This window comes from Salmo salar, chromosome ssa03 (assembly GCF_905237065.1).
Source record: "Salmo salar chromosome ssa03, Ssal_v3.1, whole genome shotgun sequence".
NCBI classification, from domain to species: domain Eukaryota; kingdom Metazoa; phylum Chordata; class Actinopteri; order Salmoniformes; family Salmonidae; genus Salmo; species Salmo salar.
The window spans coordinates 13307062-13322378 of NC_059444.1; the positions used below are offsets into that span (position 1 = coordinate 13307062).

The 15317-nt window shown below is 43.9% G+C and overlaps 1 protein-coding gene across 1 annotated transcript in view; it reads left to right on the forward strand.

Moving 5' to 3' along the window:
* Nucleotides 1-1350: 1350 nt before the first annotated feature.
* LOC106598862 (unconventional myosin-VIIa) overlaps nucleotides 1351-15317 on the forward strand; it is a 40772-nt gene continuing 26805 nt past the window's right edge. Inside the window, exons 1-18 of the mRNA XM_014189878.2 lie at nucleotides 1351-1648; nucleotides 2112-2148; nucleotides 2766-2867; nucleotides 3266-3415; nucleotides 3735-3919; nucleotides 4141-4262; nucleotides 4522-4664; nucleotides 4945-5058; nucleotides 6754-6907; nucleotides 7124-7200; nucleotides 7299-7418; nucleotides 7681-7823; nucleotides 7982-8192; nucleotides 8282-8417; nucleotides 8523-8692; nucleotides 13660-13803; nucleotides 14413-14571; nucleotides 14732-14824. Of these exons, the coding sequence (XP_014045353.1) occupies nucleotides 2131-2148; nucleotides 2766-2867; nucleotides 3266-3415; nucleotides 3735-3919; nucleotides 4141-4262; nucleotides 4522-4664; nucleotides 4945-5058; nucleotides 6754-6907; nucleotides 7124-7200; nucleotides 7299-7418; nucleotides 7681-7823; nucleotides 7982-8192; nucleotides 8282-8417; nucleotides 8523-8692; nucleotides 13660-13803; nucleotides 14413-14571; nucleotides 14732-14824 (2241 nt within the window). The 5' untranslated portion in view covers nucleotides 1351-1648; nucleotides 2112-2130. The remainder of the gene's footprint in view (nucleotides 1649-2111; nucleotides 2149-2765; nucleotides 2868-3265; nucleotides 3416-3734; nucleotides 3920-4140; nucleotides 4263-4521; nucleotides 4665-4944; nucleotides 5059-6753; nucleotides 6908-7123; nucleotides 7201-7298; nucleotides 7419-7680; nucleotides 7824-7981; nucleotides 8193-8281; nucleotides 8418-8522; nucleotides 8693-13659; nucleotides 13804-14412; nucleotides 14572-14731; nucleotides 14825-15317) is intronic.

Genomic DNA, 15317 nt, shown 5'->3' on the forward strand with positions numbered 1-15317 from the left:
TTTGGGTATTTGTGATGCATGCTAGTTGCTTTGAAAATGGCAGTGTGATTATTTTTGGCAGGGTACTCTCCTAACATAATCTAATGTTTTGCTTTTGCTGTAAAGCCTTTTTGAAATCGGACAACGTGGTTCGATTCAGGAGAGGTGTATCTATAAAATGGTGTAAAATAGTCATATGTTTGAGAAATTTAAGTTATAGCATTTATGAGGTATTTGTATTTCGCGCGACGCGATTCCACTGGCTGTTGACTAGGGTGGGACGCAAACGTCCCAGGTTCCCAGACAGGTTAAATCAGGACCCCATTTTTTTCGATATAATTTCTGTTTAGTGAATTAACAATTACTATTTTACAATCATGGACAAACAATACTTGTTCCAGAACAACACAGGGTTCAATTGCCAGTTTGGTATAGTTTGCTGTAGCTCGGTGAGAGAATACAAAGTGCTTTTTTGAACAGAACTTATTGTAGGAAACAAATGTCTTATTATTTTTCAGCTAATGCCTATTCGTGTGTGTGAGGTGATGCACACGTCCTAATAACTAGAGGGAATTCCTCGACTAACCATTATCAGTGTGATGCAGGTGTGGGGTCCATCTTCAAGTACTGTATAAGATTACTATCTCAGTGATTTACTGCTTTATTAAATCAAATCAAACTTTATTTGCCACATGTGCCGTATACAACAAAATAAAAAGTCATAATAAAAAGTAACACAATAAGAATAACGAGGCTATATACAGGGGGCACCGGTACCGAGTCAGTGTGCAGGGGTATGGGGGGGGGGGGTGTCAATGTAAATTGTCCGGTCGCGATTTCTATGAATTGTTCAGCAGTCTAATGGCTTGGGGGTAAAAACTGTTGAGGAGCCTTTTGGTCCTAGACTTGGCCCTGCGGTACCGCTTGCCATGCGGTAGCAGAGAAAACAGTCTATGACTTGCGTGACTGGAGTCTGACAATTTTATGGGCTTTCCTCTGACACCGCCTATTATAAAGGTCCTGGATGGCAGGAAGCTTGGCTCCAGTGATGTACTGGGCCGTTCACACTACCCTCTGTAGTGCCTTACGGTCATCTTACTACTATTACTGTAGTAAGATGGCGTTGGTGGCTCCATGAACAGGGCTACCATGTCTACCGGTGCCATAACATCTGCTAAATATGTGTACGCAACCAATAAAATTATATTTGATTTAGTATCAATACAGAAACCAGACCAGTGTCTGCTGCCGTTAACACAGGTCCAAAGAGCACTACCATAGTTTCATAAGAGCTCCCAGCTCATAAACTCTTTCTAACATGTTCTGTGATTCAGTTTGTAGATTTTGATATGGATTATTTAGGTTACTGGTTAGCGTCTGGAAGCCGGCCCAGAATTGAAGGTCCAAACGCACTAGGAGAGTGAGTGGGTAGGAGCCGACTTTGCTCCGGTCTTCTTGAGCAGTGAGTCTGCAGCATGACAGATCAAAGTCAAAGTGCCATAAAGGAGATGTGTCAGGGCCAGGAGTTTCAGTCGTTTCCTCGTTCCTTGTGCTATCCTGGTAGGATTGTGTTAACATCATCTAACAAACATATGAGCCCCACATCTACTGTACAGGACTAACTAAAGAACTGGGATTTCAATGAGGACCATCACCTGAGTTGCTACGAGTAAGTTGGCCGATGTGTGTTTTTGTGGTATTTCTTGTGGAGTTATGAAATGTGCCAATAGTCATTACCCACTGGGTACAAACATCAATTCAACATCTATTCCACGTTGGTTCAATGTAATTTCATTGAAATGACGTGAAAACAACATTGCTTCAACCAGTGTGTGCCCAGTGGGTAGGCTGAACGGTGTAGAGTAACGATTTGCAGTCATTTCAGTCGTCCTCCTAGAAGGCGATAAAAGGCCTTGAGTTCTGTATTGTTGGTCTTGTATAATATGTTGTTAGAATGGATGATTGTAGTTATTGAGCACCATTATCACCATATAATCACCACTGGAATCTTTTCTTTCAAAATTGAGATCACAGACATTGAGATCACAGTATCTCCCGGTTTACATTATATAATCCACAGATATTTCTTGAAAAAATGCAAGACTCGTGTCTCTCTTGTTTCTTGAATTTAGGAAATAGGAGGGTTTTATCATGGTGATGTTGAGAAAGGTAAGCTCCTCGATATGATCTATGTTGACTATTTGATCAATGTAACCCAGATGCCATCCTTTGGTTATAAAGGTTTTTGAAATAGAATACTGTTATGTGATCAGCACTTCCATTGCCTAGTCATTCCAACTCCTTTGGACCTGAAAATGACCATGGGAGAAGACTATACAGCACAAACAAATTTGATACCGGACTAGGAATTCTCTCAGGCATTACGTCTGAATGTGATCTATCTACGGTTTGGGGACAATGTCATTGCCATTCAATTCAGGAAATGGCTTGAAATGGAAAAATCCCTATTCCGGTATCAAATCTGTTTGCAATGTATCTCCTATGGTCATTGTCATGGAGTTGGGAAGACAGCGTAAACAGATCTGTGCTAGAAAATACCTATGTTGAATTGTAAGCTTTAGCACACTGGCAATCTTAGATGCTCCACAAACAATTTATTAGATCTTACACAATGATCCTACGGTCACCAGTGTGATGGAGTTTCTTGCAATAGGTCTTTGCACGCTATCCTTTTTTTCAATAGAATAACACACTTTTGAATGTAAGGGTAAAAGCTGCATTCTTTCAAATGTATGATCCTGAACCACTGAGTTTCTTGCTCCCAGGGTGAGTGGGTGTGGGTGGACTCTGGTACCGGGGTGCCCATCGGAGCACGGGTCAAAGTGACCGACACTGGACACCAGCTGCTGGTGGACGATGAAGGAAAGGTGACCGTGGTACTTCATTATACTTGTATTGTATTGAATCATATGACTCTAGTATTTTAATGTACTGCTGGTTTCAAATTAGCTCAAGATATAAATCAATCACTTTAGGGAATAATCTATCAAAGCACTATCTCATTTACAAATTACATAATTTAGAAGGTTAAAAACATTTGTTTATTATTGTCTTTTTACTGTATTTTTGCATTCTGCACTGCTCTGTTATAAAATGATGTAATGCCAAAACCAAAACTTAAAGGGACAGTTTAAAAACAAAGCTAAAGTTTTCAGACCTTCAGACCTCTAAATGTGACATTATGTAACTGAAGATGTCTAAAAAATCCAGTATTGATGTCAATCTGTGCCTAAATTTCTGTGTATTTTCCCTGTATTGTTCCCAGGAATACAAGCTCTCCCAGAAGGAGGACTCCATCAGGGTGATGCACCCCACCTCGGTGGAGGGGGTGGACGACATGATCCGCCTGGGGGACCTCAACGAGGCCGGGCTCCTCAGGAACCTGCTGGTCCGACACAGACAGGGCATTATCTATGTGAGTCCCCTGTTGTACTACACTACCCATAATGCTTGGTGTAACATAAAAGGTTTGGTCTTGATGTTCTGAATCTTTTGAAGCTAACATATTGGTGTAACACCTCTCCGTACCAATACACCCATCACTGCTCCTACACTTGCTTGCTGTACATTCAGACCCTTTCTACGCTATGGATGTTGGACTATTTTGTTTATTTTGGAAACAAACAGAAGAAATATGAAAGATCCATGAAAGACGTTCACAGAATTATTAATGTGGTGCCCCCCAAAAAAGTGGGCTGCTCAAGCCTGAACCTCTGTTATTGTCTTGTGCACAGACCTACACAGGCTCTGTGCTGGTGGCAGTCAACCCTTACCAGGAGCTTCCTCTCTACACCGCCGACCAGGTGAGGCGGTACCATGGGCGTAGGCTGGGCGAACTACCCCCGCACGTCTTTGCCATCGCAGATACCTGCTACTTCAACATGCGCCGCCACAACCGAGACCAGTGCTGTATCATCAGGTTAGACTGGCAGCATTCCACTTGTCAGACACTCAAGTCATTCCGTTGAGCAATAGGAAACCAAAGCAGAAGTGTCACTTTTTTTTATTATGTTTGGAATATGTTTTTTTGATTTGATTTGAAGATGCTCTTTGGAGGGGTTCAGTCCTACTTTTTACATTGACATTTACACTGGATATACACCTGAAATCCAAGAACTGTTTCTCTCTTTTCTCTGTCAGTGGGGAGTCGGGTGCAGGGAAGACTGAGAGTACCAAGCTCGTACTTCAGTTCCTGGCTGCAGTAAGTGGACAGCACTCCTGGATAGAGCAGCAGATACTGGAGGCTAACCCTATACTAGAAGGTAGGCTCTTTACTGATTCAAATATTTTCTCTACAGTACATCTCTCTCCCTCTCTTTCTCTCTCTCTATGTCTCTCTCTGTCTCTCTCTCTATGTCTCCATCTGTCTCTCTCTCTCGCTCTCTCTCACACACGGACACACACACATGCACACACATACACGTCTATGAGACTGAGAGTGGTCTGTGTTTTTACACAGACACACACACTATCGTAATTGTTGTTACTCATGACAACCTTCCTATTCCTGCGTTCCCCCAGCATTTGGGAATGCCAAAACGATTCGCAACGACAACTCCAGTCGCTTTGGGAAATACGTGGAAATCTTCTTCAGCAAAGATGGTGTCATCGAAGGGGCTCGACTGGAACAGTACTTACTGGAGAAGTCTCGTGTCTGCCATCAGGTAGGGCAGCAAAGGCAGTATATTTTAATAACATGTAGAACATGAGGAAATGTCATAGCTAATTGCTTCATAATGGGAATTGATTCCAAAACCATCTAAACTGTCTCTGGTAAACAACAGGTTTGTCTAATTTAAGATGAATTTATGTGTGTTTGTACTTGGAAGAGGACAAAATTCATTGTTGGATTTTCCAGTATCAAGGCAAAAAGGTTTAATGTCATGAGATTTTGATATATTGATATATGTAACACTACTGTTAATTTTTACTAACTAACCCTAGGCCATGGAGGAGCGGAACTACCACATATTCTACTGCATGTTAACGGGGATGACAACAGAACAGAAAAAAAATCTGTGTTTGGGAGATGCCTCTGAATTCAACTACCTCAAGAGGGTAATATCACTAGACTGCTACAACATGACCACTTACAGGTTTTCCTACTCACATTTATACATCTAGCTCATTAATACATTACGTTTTTACTGGGTACAACTAAGTAACTGTCCACTGGGCACAGGCGTCAGTTCAACATCTAGTTTTGATTTACAGTGCCTTCAGAAAGTACTCATACCCCTTCACTTATTCCACATTTTGTTGTGTTACAGCCTGAATTCAAAATTGATTAAATTGTGGTTGTTTTCCTTACCCATCTACACACATCATACCCCATATTGACAAAGTGAAAACATATTTTTACAATTTTGGGCAAATTTATTGAAAATGAAATACAGAAATATCTCATTAACATACATTTTCACACCCCTGAGTCAATATATGTTAGAATCACCTTTGGCAGTGATTACAGCTTTGTGTCTTTCTGGGTAAGTCTCTAAGAGTTTCGCACACCTGGATTGTACAATATTTGCACATTATTCTTTAAAAACATTATTCAAGCTTCATCAAGTTGGTTCTTGATCATTGCAGACAGCCATTTTCAAGTCTTGCCATAGATTTTCAAACCAATTTAAGTCAAAACGTAACTAGACCACTAAGTAATATTTAATGATGTCTTGGTAAGCAACTCCAGTGTATATTTGGCCTTGTGTTTTAGGTTGTCGTCCTGCTGAAAGGTGAATTTGTCTCCCATTGTCTGTTGGAAAGTAGACTGAACCAGATTTTCCTCTAGGATTAGCTCTATTCCATTTATTTTTATCCAACAAAAACTCCCTAGTTCTTGCCGATGACAAGCATACCCATAACATGATACAACCACAACCATGCTTGAAAATATGAAGCGTGGTAGTGATGTGGTTTGTTGGATTTGCCCCTAACACAAAGCTTTGTGTTCAGGACATGAAGTTCATTTTGTAGTTTTACTTCAGTGCTTTATTGCAAACAGGATGCATGTTTTGGAATATTTGTATTCTGTACAGGCTTCCTTCTTTTCTCTCTGTCATTTAGTTAGTATTGTGGAGTAACTATTATGTTGTTCACAGCCATTAAACTCTGTAACTGTTTTAAAGTCACACATTGGCCTCATGGTGAAATTCCTGAGCGGTTTCCTTGCTCTGAGTTAGGATAGACGCCTGTATCTTTGTAGTGACTGTGTGTATTGATACACCATCCGAAGTGCAAATAATAATTGATTTTTTGTACGCATCTACCAATAGGTTTCCTTTGCGAGGCATTGGAAAACCTCCCTGGTTTTTGTGGTTGAATCTGTGTTTGAAATTCACTGCTCGACTGAGGGACCTTACAGTTAATTATATGTGTGGGGTACAGAGATGAGGTAGTCATTCAAACATCATGTTAAACACTATTATTGCACACAGAGAGAGTCCGTGCAACTTATCGTGTAACTTGTTAAGCACATTTTTACTCCTGAACTTATTTAGGCTTGCCATAACAAAGGGATTGAATACTTATTGACTCATGAAGGTCAGCTTTTCCTTTTTAATTAATTTGTAAACATTCTAAAAACATAATTCCACTTTGACATTATAGGGTATTGTGTGTAGGCCAGTGACACAAAATCTCAACTTAATCAATTTTAAATGTAGGTTATAACACAACAAAATGTGAAATAAGTCAAGGGGATTGAATACTTTTTGAAGGAAACTGTATAACCTTTGACCCTGTGTTCTAAAGGGGGACTGTGTTGTCTGCGATGGACGTGACGATGCTAAGGACTACACCCGTATCCGCACGGCCCTGAAAATCCTCACCTTTACTGAGACCCACTGCTGGGCGATCCTCAAGCTGCTTTCTGCACTACTCCACCTGGGCAATGTCAGCTTTGAAGGTGGAGTCCTCTCTGGGTCTATGACCTGATGTCTGAGTGTGTTCTTGGGGAATATGACCTGGGCCTTGTCCTCACCCAATCCCCCCAACCCAAATGGCCATATTTCTTGAGATCATAAAATACTTGAATGTTGATGTGTTTTTGTTGTTGTTATTTTTTATTTTGTAATGTGAAAGCTCTGATTGACCAGGTTTTCTTTTGTTATTTACCTTACAGCCTCCATCTTGGATAACATGGAGAGCTCTGATGTCAGTTCATCGGATCACTTTACAATTGCAGCCAAATTGCTGGAGGTAGGCATATTTTTTTTCTGCTATGTTTTTTAATAACATATTATGAATATACTGTACAGTTTACATGATATACATATATCTTCATATCTTCCTTACAGGTGCAGCCTGCGTCTCTGGGTGTGAGCTTGACTTACCGCTCCTTCATGACCAACAGAGAGCGAGTGTCCAAACCCCTCAGCTCTGAACAGGCAGCCGACTGCAGGGATGCCTTCGTTAAGGTAATGATGCCACACCTGTTTGAAGGTGCCAAGGAAAGATATACAGTAGGCTACCTCCTGAAAGAAGAGGGAAGACAACATACATATTCATAAAGGCACATAATCCTTCATCTTTATTTAAGATCCGTGGGTGAATGGACGTAACTCGAGTCTTCCATTGACATCAGTGCACGATTTACTTGATTGTTGAGTTAAGAGCTCTACGTTTTGGTCCATATTCTATTCAAGAGTATGTGTGTTGTTTGTGTCATGATTTCTTCAGGCAATATATGGTAAACTATTTATCTGGATTGTTGGGAGAATCAACAGTGCCATCCATAAGACTCCCACCAACGGTCCCAAATACGTCCGTAACTCCATTGGCTTGCTGGACATCTTTGGGTTTGAGAACTTTGCCTCAAACAGGTATTCCAGTCAATATCAAATACTAATTTCCCTTATTGTTTGCGACAGTCGACACGCAGATAGTTTAATACAGGCTTGTATGTCCTTCATGCTCTCTCCCCGATCCTGTGTAACCAACTGGTCAATAACACAAGCCTTTTCCACATGCTTTTTCACAGCTTTGAACAGCTGTGCATCAACTTTGCCAATGAGCAGCTGCAGCAGTTCTTTGTGCGTCATGTGTTCAAGCTGGAGCAGGAGGAGTACACTAAGGAGGACATCGTCTGGAAGAACATCACCTTCAACGACAACACGCAAACCCTTGATCTCCTGGTTGGGAAGCCCCTCAATGTGTTGGCTCTGATCGATGAGGAGAGCCACTTTCCCAAGGTAAACTATCTCAAATTTCTCTAATAAACCATTCTGTGGAGGCAATCTGAATTGGAGAGGTTTGTGACAACCTTGAATGTTTCTTCCAGGGCACAGATGTCACCATGTTGAACAAGATGAACCAGGTTCATGCCAAGGGCAACATCTACATTCCGTCTAAGAACACCCACGACATGGAGTTTGGGATCCGCCATTTTGCTGGGGTTGTTTACTACGACTCAAGAGGTAACCAGAGAAAAAGGGATCACATAAAATATTAGTTGATTTGCTGGGACACAGGAATATGCATTTTTTTTACTCACCATTTGATCCTGTATGTTTTTCATTCAGGATTCCTGGAGAAGAACAGAGATACTCTCAGCTCTGACATTATCAAGTTGATTGACACGACCACCAACAAGCTGCTGAGACAGATCTTTGAGACGCAGCTCAGTGCTAATGTAGTGAAGAACCCTGCCAGCAACAACAGGATCGTTATGACACCCAAGAGCTCTCTACGGGTTTGTAGCTGCTGTTATTATTTGGATTCTGAATATCCAACTCCCGTTTGCTACACTGAACAAAAATATAAAACGCAACATGCAACAATTTCAAAGATTTTACTGAGTTACAGTTCATATAAGAAAATTAGTCAATTGAAATAAATAACTTAGGCCCTAATCTATGGATTTCACATGACTAATACGGATACGCATCTGTTGGTAACAGATACTTAAAAAAAGGTAGGGGCTTGGATCAGCAAAGTTTCTGGATATTGGCAGGAGTTGGAAGATGCTATCGTACAGGTCGATACAGAGCATCCCAAACATAGTCAATGGGTGACATGTCTAGTGAGTACACAGGCTGGGACATTTTCAGCTTCCAGGAATTGTGTACAGATCCTTGTGACATGGGGCCATGCATTACCATGCTGAAACATGAGGAGATGGTGGCGGCTGAATGGCGCAAAAATGGGCCTCAGGGTCTCGTCACGGTATCTCTGTGCATTCAAATTTCCATCTATAAAATGCAATTGTGTTCATTGTCCGTAGCTGATGCCTGCCCATACCATAACCCCACCGCCACCATGGGGCACTCTGTTCACAACATTGACATCAGAAAACCGCTCGCCCACACAACGCCCGGTACAGTTAAAACCGGGATTCATCCATGAAGAACACACTTCTCCAGCATGCCAGTGGCCATCGAAGATGAGCATTTGCTCACTGAAGTTGGTTACAACGCCGAACTGCAGTCAGATCAAGACCCTGGTGAGGATGACGAGCATGCAGATGAGCTTCCCTGAGACGATTTCTGACAGTTTGTACAGAATTTCTTTGGTTGTGCAAACCCACAGTTTCATCAGCTGTCAGGGTGGCTGGTCTTAGATAATCCCGCAGGTGAAGAAGCTGGACGTGGAGGTGCTGGGCTGGCGTGGTTACACGTTGGAGGGGGCATATGGTAGACAAATGAACATTCAATTCAATGGCATCAGCTCTGGTGGACATTCCTACAGTCAGCATTGCACGCTCCCTCAAAATCTGTGGCATTATGTTGTGTGACAAAACTGCAAATGTTAGTGGCCTTTTCTTGTCCCCAGCACAAGGTATACATGTTTAACCTCTTTTGGCGCATGAACCGCTAGCGGGACACCTACAACAACATCTGGTGAAATTGCAGAGCGTGAAATTCAAAATACAAAAATCGTAATATTAAACATTCATGAAAATGTGTCATACATCATTTAAAAGCTTAACTTCTTGTTAATCCAACCGCGTTGTCAGATTTCAAAAAGGCTTTACGGCGAAAGCATACCATGCGATTATCTGAGGACAGCGCCCCACACCAAAATACTTTTTCAACCAGCACAGGCGTCACAAAATCACAACTAGCGATTAAATAAATCATTAACCTTTGAAGATCTTCCTCTGTTTGCAATCCCAAGGGTCACAGCTACACAATGAATGGTCATTTTGTTCGAAAAAGTCCTTCTTTAAATCCAAAAACGTCAGTTTAGTTGGCGCCAATGATCTCAGCAATCCACTCGCTCAACATGCATACAAACAAATCCAAAAAGTTACTAGTAAAGTTCGTCCAAACAAGTCAAACGATGTTTCTAATTAATCCGCCGGAGCTCTAATGTCTAAATATGTAACAGCTGTCTTCAGGAATGGACCAAGGCGCAGCGGGAATGTGGATACTCATAGTTTAATTAAAAAAAAGAGTAAAGCATCCACGGTGAAAAAACAATAATCAAGACAGCAACAGTTTTACAGGCTATACAAATGCAGTGCAAAAACAACTACCCACAATCCCAAAGAAAAACACACCCTTCTATATAGGACTCCCAATCAAAGGCAACTCAACACACCTGCCTTCAATTGGGAGTCCCATCCCCAACACAAACCCTTAACATACAAAAAACCTGCCACATCCTGACCACAACTGATACAATACCTCCCTCTGCTGGTCAGGACGTGACAGTACCCCCTTCAAGGTGCAGACCCCGGAATGCACCTAAAAAAAAGAAAACACAAAAAAAATCCCCAATACCCCAACAAAACCAATAAACAATAACCCCTAAACAATAAGGGAGGGAAGGGAGGGTGGCTGCCGTCACCGACGGCACTGTGCTACACCCTCCCTCCCCAACCCACCTATCCTGGAGGTGGCTCAGGTGCAGGACGTGGACCTCGCTCCACCTTCGGTGTCGCCCACTTCGGTGGCGCCGATAGCTGCGCCGGGCAGACGGGCCACTCGGGCTGACCCTGGCAGACGGACCACTCTGGCTGGGCCGGAAGACATGTGGGCCACTCTGGCTGGGTCGGAAGACATGCGGGCCACTCGGGCTGGGTCGGAAGACATGTGGGCCACTCGGGCTGGGCCGGAGGACAGGCGGGCCACTCGGGCTGGGCTGGAGGACAGTCGGGGCACTCGGGCTGGGCCGGAGGACAGGCGGGCCACTCGGGCCACTCGGGCTGGGCCGGAGGACAGGCGGGCCACTCGGGCTGGACCGGAGGACAGGCGGGCCACTCGGGCTGGACCGGAGGACAGGCGGGCCACTCGGGCCACTCGGGCTGGGCCGGAGGACAGGCGGGCCACTCGGGCTGGGCCGGAGGACAGGCGGGCCACTCTGGCAGCTCCGGGCAGTCGGGCCACTCTGGCAGCTCCGGGCAGTCGGGCCACTCTGGCAGCTCCGGGCAGTCGGGCCACTCTGGCAGCTCCGGGCAGTTGGGCCACTCTGGCAGCTCAGGTGACTCTTGACTGGCGGGCAGCTCAGGCGACTCTTGACTGGCGGGCAGCTCAGGCGACTCTTGACTGGCGGGCAGCTCAGGCGACTCTTGACTGGCGGGCAGCTCAGGCGACTCTTGAGTGGCGGGCAGCTCAGGCGACTCTTGACTGGCGGGCAGCTCAGGCGACTCTTGACTGGCGGGCAGCTCAGGCGACTCTTGACTGGCGGACAGCTCTGGCGACTCTTGACTGGTGGACAGCTCTGGCGACTCTTGACTGGCGGACAGCTCTGGCGACTCTTGACTGGCGGACAGCTCTGGCGATTCTTGACTGGCGGGCAGCTTTGGCGACTCTTGACTGGCGAGGCTGGGCTGACACACTAGACGCCTGATACGTGGGGCTGGTACTGGACGTGCCAGCCTGGAGACACGCACCTCCATGCTAGTGCGTATAGCGGGAAACACCGGACCGTCGAGGCGCACTGGCGGTCTTGAGCGCAGGGTTGGCATCTCCCCTTCCGGCTCGATGCTCACCTCACCCTGGCACATGCGGGGAGCTGGTACAGGGCGGACTGGCCTGTGCGTCCGTATAGGCGAGATGGTGCGTACCTCAGCGTAACATGGCGCCATCCACCTTATACGCACCTCCCTGTAATCACGGGTAGCTGGCTTACGGCTCTTCCTTGGCCTGGCCAAACTACCCGTGTGCCCCCCAAAAAAATTATTGGGGGTGCCTCTCCGGCTTCCTCGCCAGCCGTGTTCCAGCATAACGTTCGCGTTGGTTCCTCTGTCCAGCTGCCTCCACTCTCCTGAGTGCCTCCACCTGTTCCCATGGGAGGCGATCCCTTCCGGCCAGGATCTCCTCCCAGGTGTAGCATCCCTTGCCATCCAGGATGTCCTCCCATGTCCATTCATCCACGCTGTTCTCCTGTGGCTTCCTCCTCTTCCGCTGCTTGGTCCTTTTGTGGTGGGTAGTTCTGTAACAGCTGTCTTCAGGAATGGACCAAGGCGTAGCGGGAATGTGGATACTCATAGTTTAATAAAAAAAAAGAGTAAAGCATCCACGGTGAAAAAACAATAATCAAGACAGCAACAGTTTTACTGGCTATACAAATGCAGTAAAAAACAACTACCCACAATCCCAAAGAAAAACACACCCTTCTATATAGGACTCCCAATCAAAGGCAACTCAACACACCTGCCTTCAATTGGGAGTCCCATCCCCAACACAAACCCTTAACATACAAAAAACCTGCCACATCCTGACCACAACTGATACAATACCTCCCTCTGCTGGTCAGGACGTGACAAAATAAATGATAATATTTACGACGGAGAATAGTATGTTCAATAGGGAAGATAAATAACGAAGAGCACGCACCTCATTCACGCGCCAACATTACCACTTTTCTAGTGAGTTCTTCAAACTACTTGTTCATTTTTCAAAAAACAAACCTGAAACCCTTTCTAAAGACTGCTGACATCTAGTGGAAGCCATAGGGTCCTATCTGGGTCCTATCTATTTGTATTTCCCATAGGCAAGCACTGGCCTGGCAAGCAAATGGCATGTGACCTCAAAAAAATTCCGGATGGATTTTCCTCTGGTTTTTGCCTGCCATATCAGTTCTGTTATACTCACAGACATTATTTTAACAGTTTTAGAAACTGAGTGTTTTCTATCCAATGCTACCAAGTATATGCATATCCTAGCTTCTGGGCCTGAGTAACAGGCAGTTTACTTTGGGCACGTCAGTCGTCCGTTATTCTGGACAAAAAACAGTATGCTAATGAAGTTAATCAGCTTCTTGATATGCCACACCTGTCAGGTGGACTGGTTATCTTGGCAAAGAAGGAATGCTCACTAACAGAGATGTAAACATATTTGTGAACAACATTTGAGAGAAATACGTTTTATGTGCGTAGAGAAGATTTCGTGTGTTCTTTTATTTCAGCTCATGAAACATGGGACCAACACTTTACATGTTGCATTTATATTTTTGTTCAGTATATATTCACCAAAAACAAAAGCTATGGGTTTCCGTATTTCATGTAGATTAGCAGTATTATTAATTATTCATACATTATCTATCCATCAAGTAATCTGTGCTTTGGTAACATCCAATGGTTAGATTTGCAGTCATCTAAAAAGTATTGCACTGGGGGAATTCCAGTTTCTCCACATGGCTTTCCTATATGTATGGTCACTGACAACGGTCCAAAATTCCACACAGATGACATTGTGATCTTTCTCCTCAAAGGCGGCCCAGACGGACGGCAGGAAACAGGTGTCCACGCTGAGCGGTCAGTTCCGCCAGTCCCTGGACTCCCTCATGAAGGCCCTGTCCATCTGCCAGCCACACTTTATCCGCTGCTTCAAGCCCAACGACAACAAGAAGTCCATGGTGAATAAGACAGCCAATTGTAGCACTGGGCCAGATACAGCGAGACATGATTCATTGATGGTGCAATATCACAATAGGTGGAGGTCAAACTCACACAAAACAGAAAAAATGTGATTAGGTAGAATGGCAGTTTCACACCATAAACATTTTACAATTCCACGGAAGTCCCCTTTTTCCATCCAACAGTGCACTCCACTCTACTAAAACAAGCTTATGACCAGTTCATCTGCCACCCTTATTGATAATATTTTTTACAAATTCTTTGAGTAATGTGGCTAAAACAGGTATACTTTATTCTGACATTTTTGACCACTTTCCAGTGGTGGAAAAGGTACCCAATTGTCATACTTGAGTAAAAGCAGAGGTGATTTTAGCATGTAAATATTGGTGGTGCAAAATATAAAATGTAGCCTTCCCTGTAGCTCAGTTGGTAGAGCATGGTGTTTGCAACACCAGGGTTGTGGGTTCGATTCCCACGGGGGGCCAGCACAGAAAAAAAAAATGTATGAAATGTATGCATTCACTACTGTAAGTCGCTCTGGATAAGAGCGTCTGCTAAATGACTAAAATGTAAAATGTAAATGTTATGAATGTCTCTGTCTTCCTCAGTGTTTTGACAGAGACCTGTGCATACGTCAGCTGCGGTATTCTGGAATGATTGATACCATCAGAATCCGGAAACTGGGATATCCAATCCGTCACACATTCAAGCAGTTTCTGCAGCGGTACAGAGTGCTCCTGAAGACAACCGTCTGTGACCCCAAAACTGTAAGACATTATTATTTAGAATATGATGATGATTATCATCATCATCATCATCATCATCATCAAGATAATGATATTTGTTAGCATTCAAATCTCCAAAGTTGTCGTTGCTTTTAGTTTTGTGGTTATGGTTCCCAATATCTTCCTCCCTCTCCTAACCCAGGAGTCAGCATCAGCCTGCTGTATTGCCATTTGCAAGGCCGTGATCACAGGACATGATGACTGGAAGATCGGCACGACTAAGATCTTCCTAAAGGTGCAGTTAACCTCTATGGGCTAGGCGGGACGAATTCGTCCCACCTACGAAACAGCCAGTTGAAGCCTGTGGCGCGATTTTCAAATACCTTAAAAATCCTATTACTTCAATTTCTCAAACATATGACTATTTTACAGCTATTTAAAGACAAGACTCTCGTTAATCTAACCACACTGTCCGATTTCAAAAAGGCTTTACAACGAAAGCAAAACATTAGATTATGTCAGCAGAGTACCATGCCAGAAATAATCAGACACCCATTTTTCAAGCTAGCATATAATGTCACAAAAACCCAGAAGACAGCTAAATGCAGCACTAACCTTTGATGATCTTCATCAGATGACACACCTAGGACATTATGTTATACAATACATGCATGTTTTGTTCAATCAAGTTCATATTTATATCAAAAAACAGCTTTTTACATTAGCATGTGACGTTCAGAACTAGCATACCCCCTGCAAACTTCCGGCGAATTTACTAACATTTTACT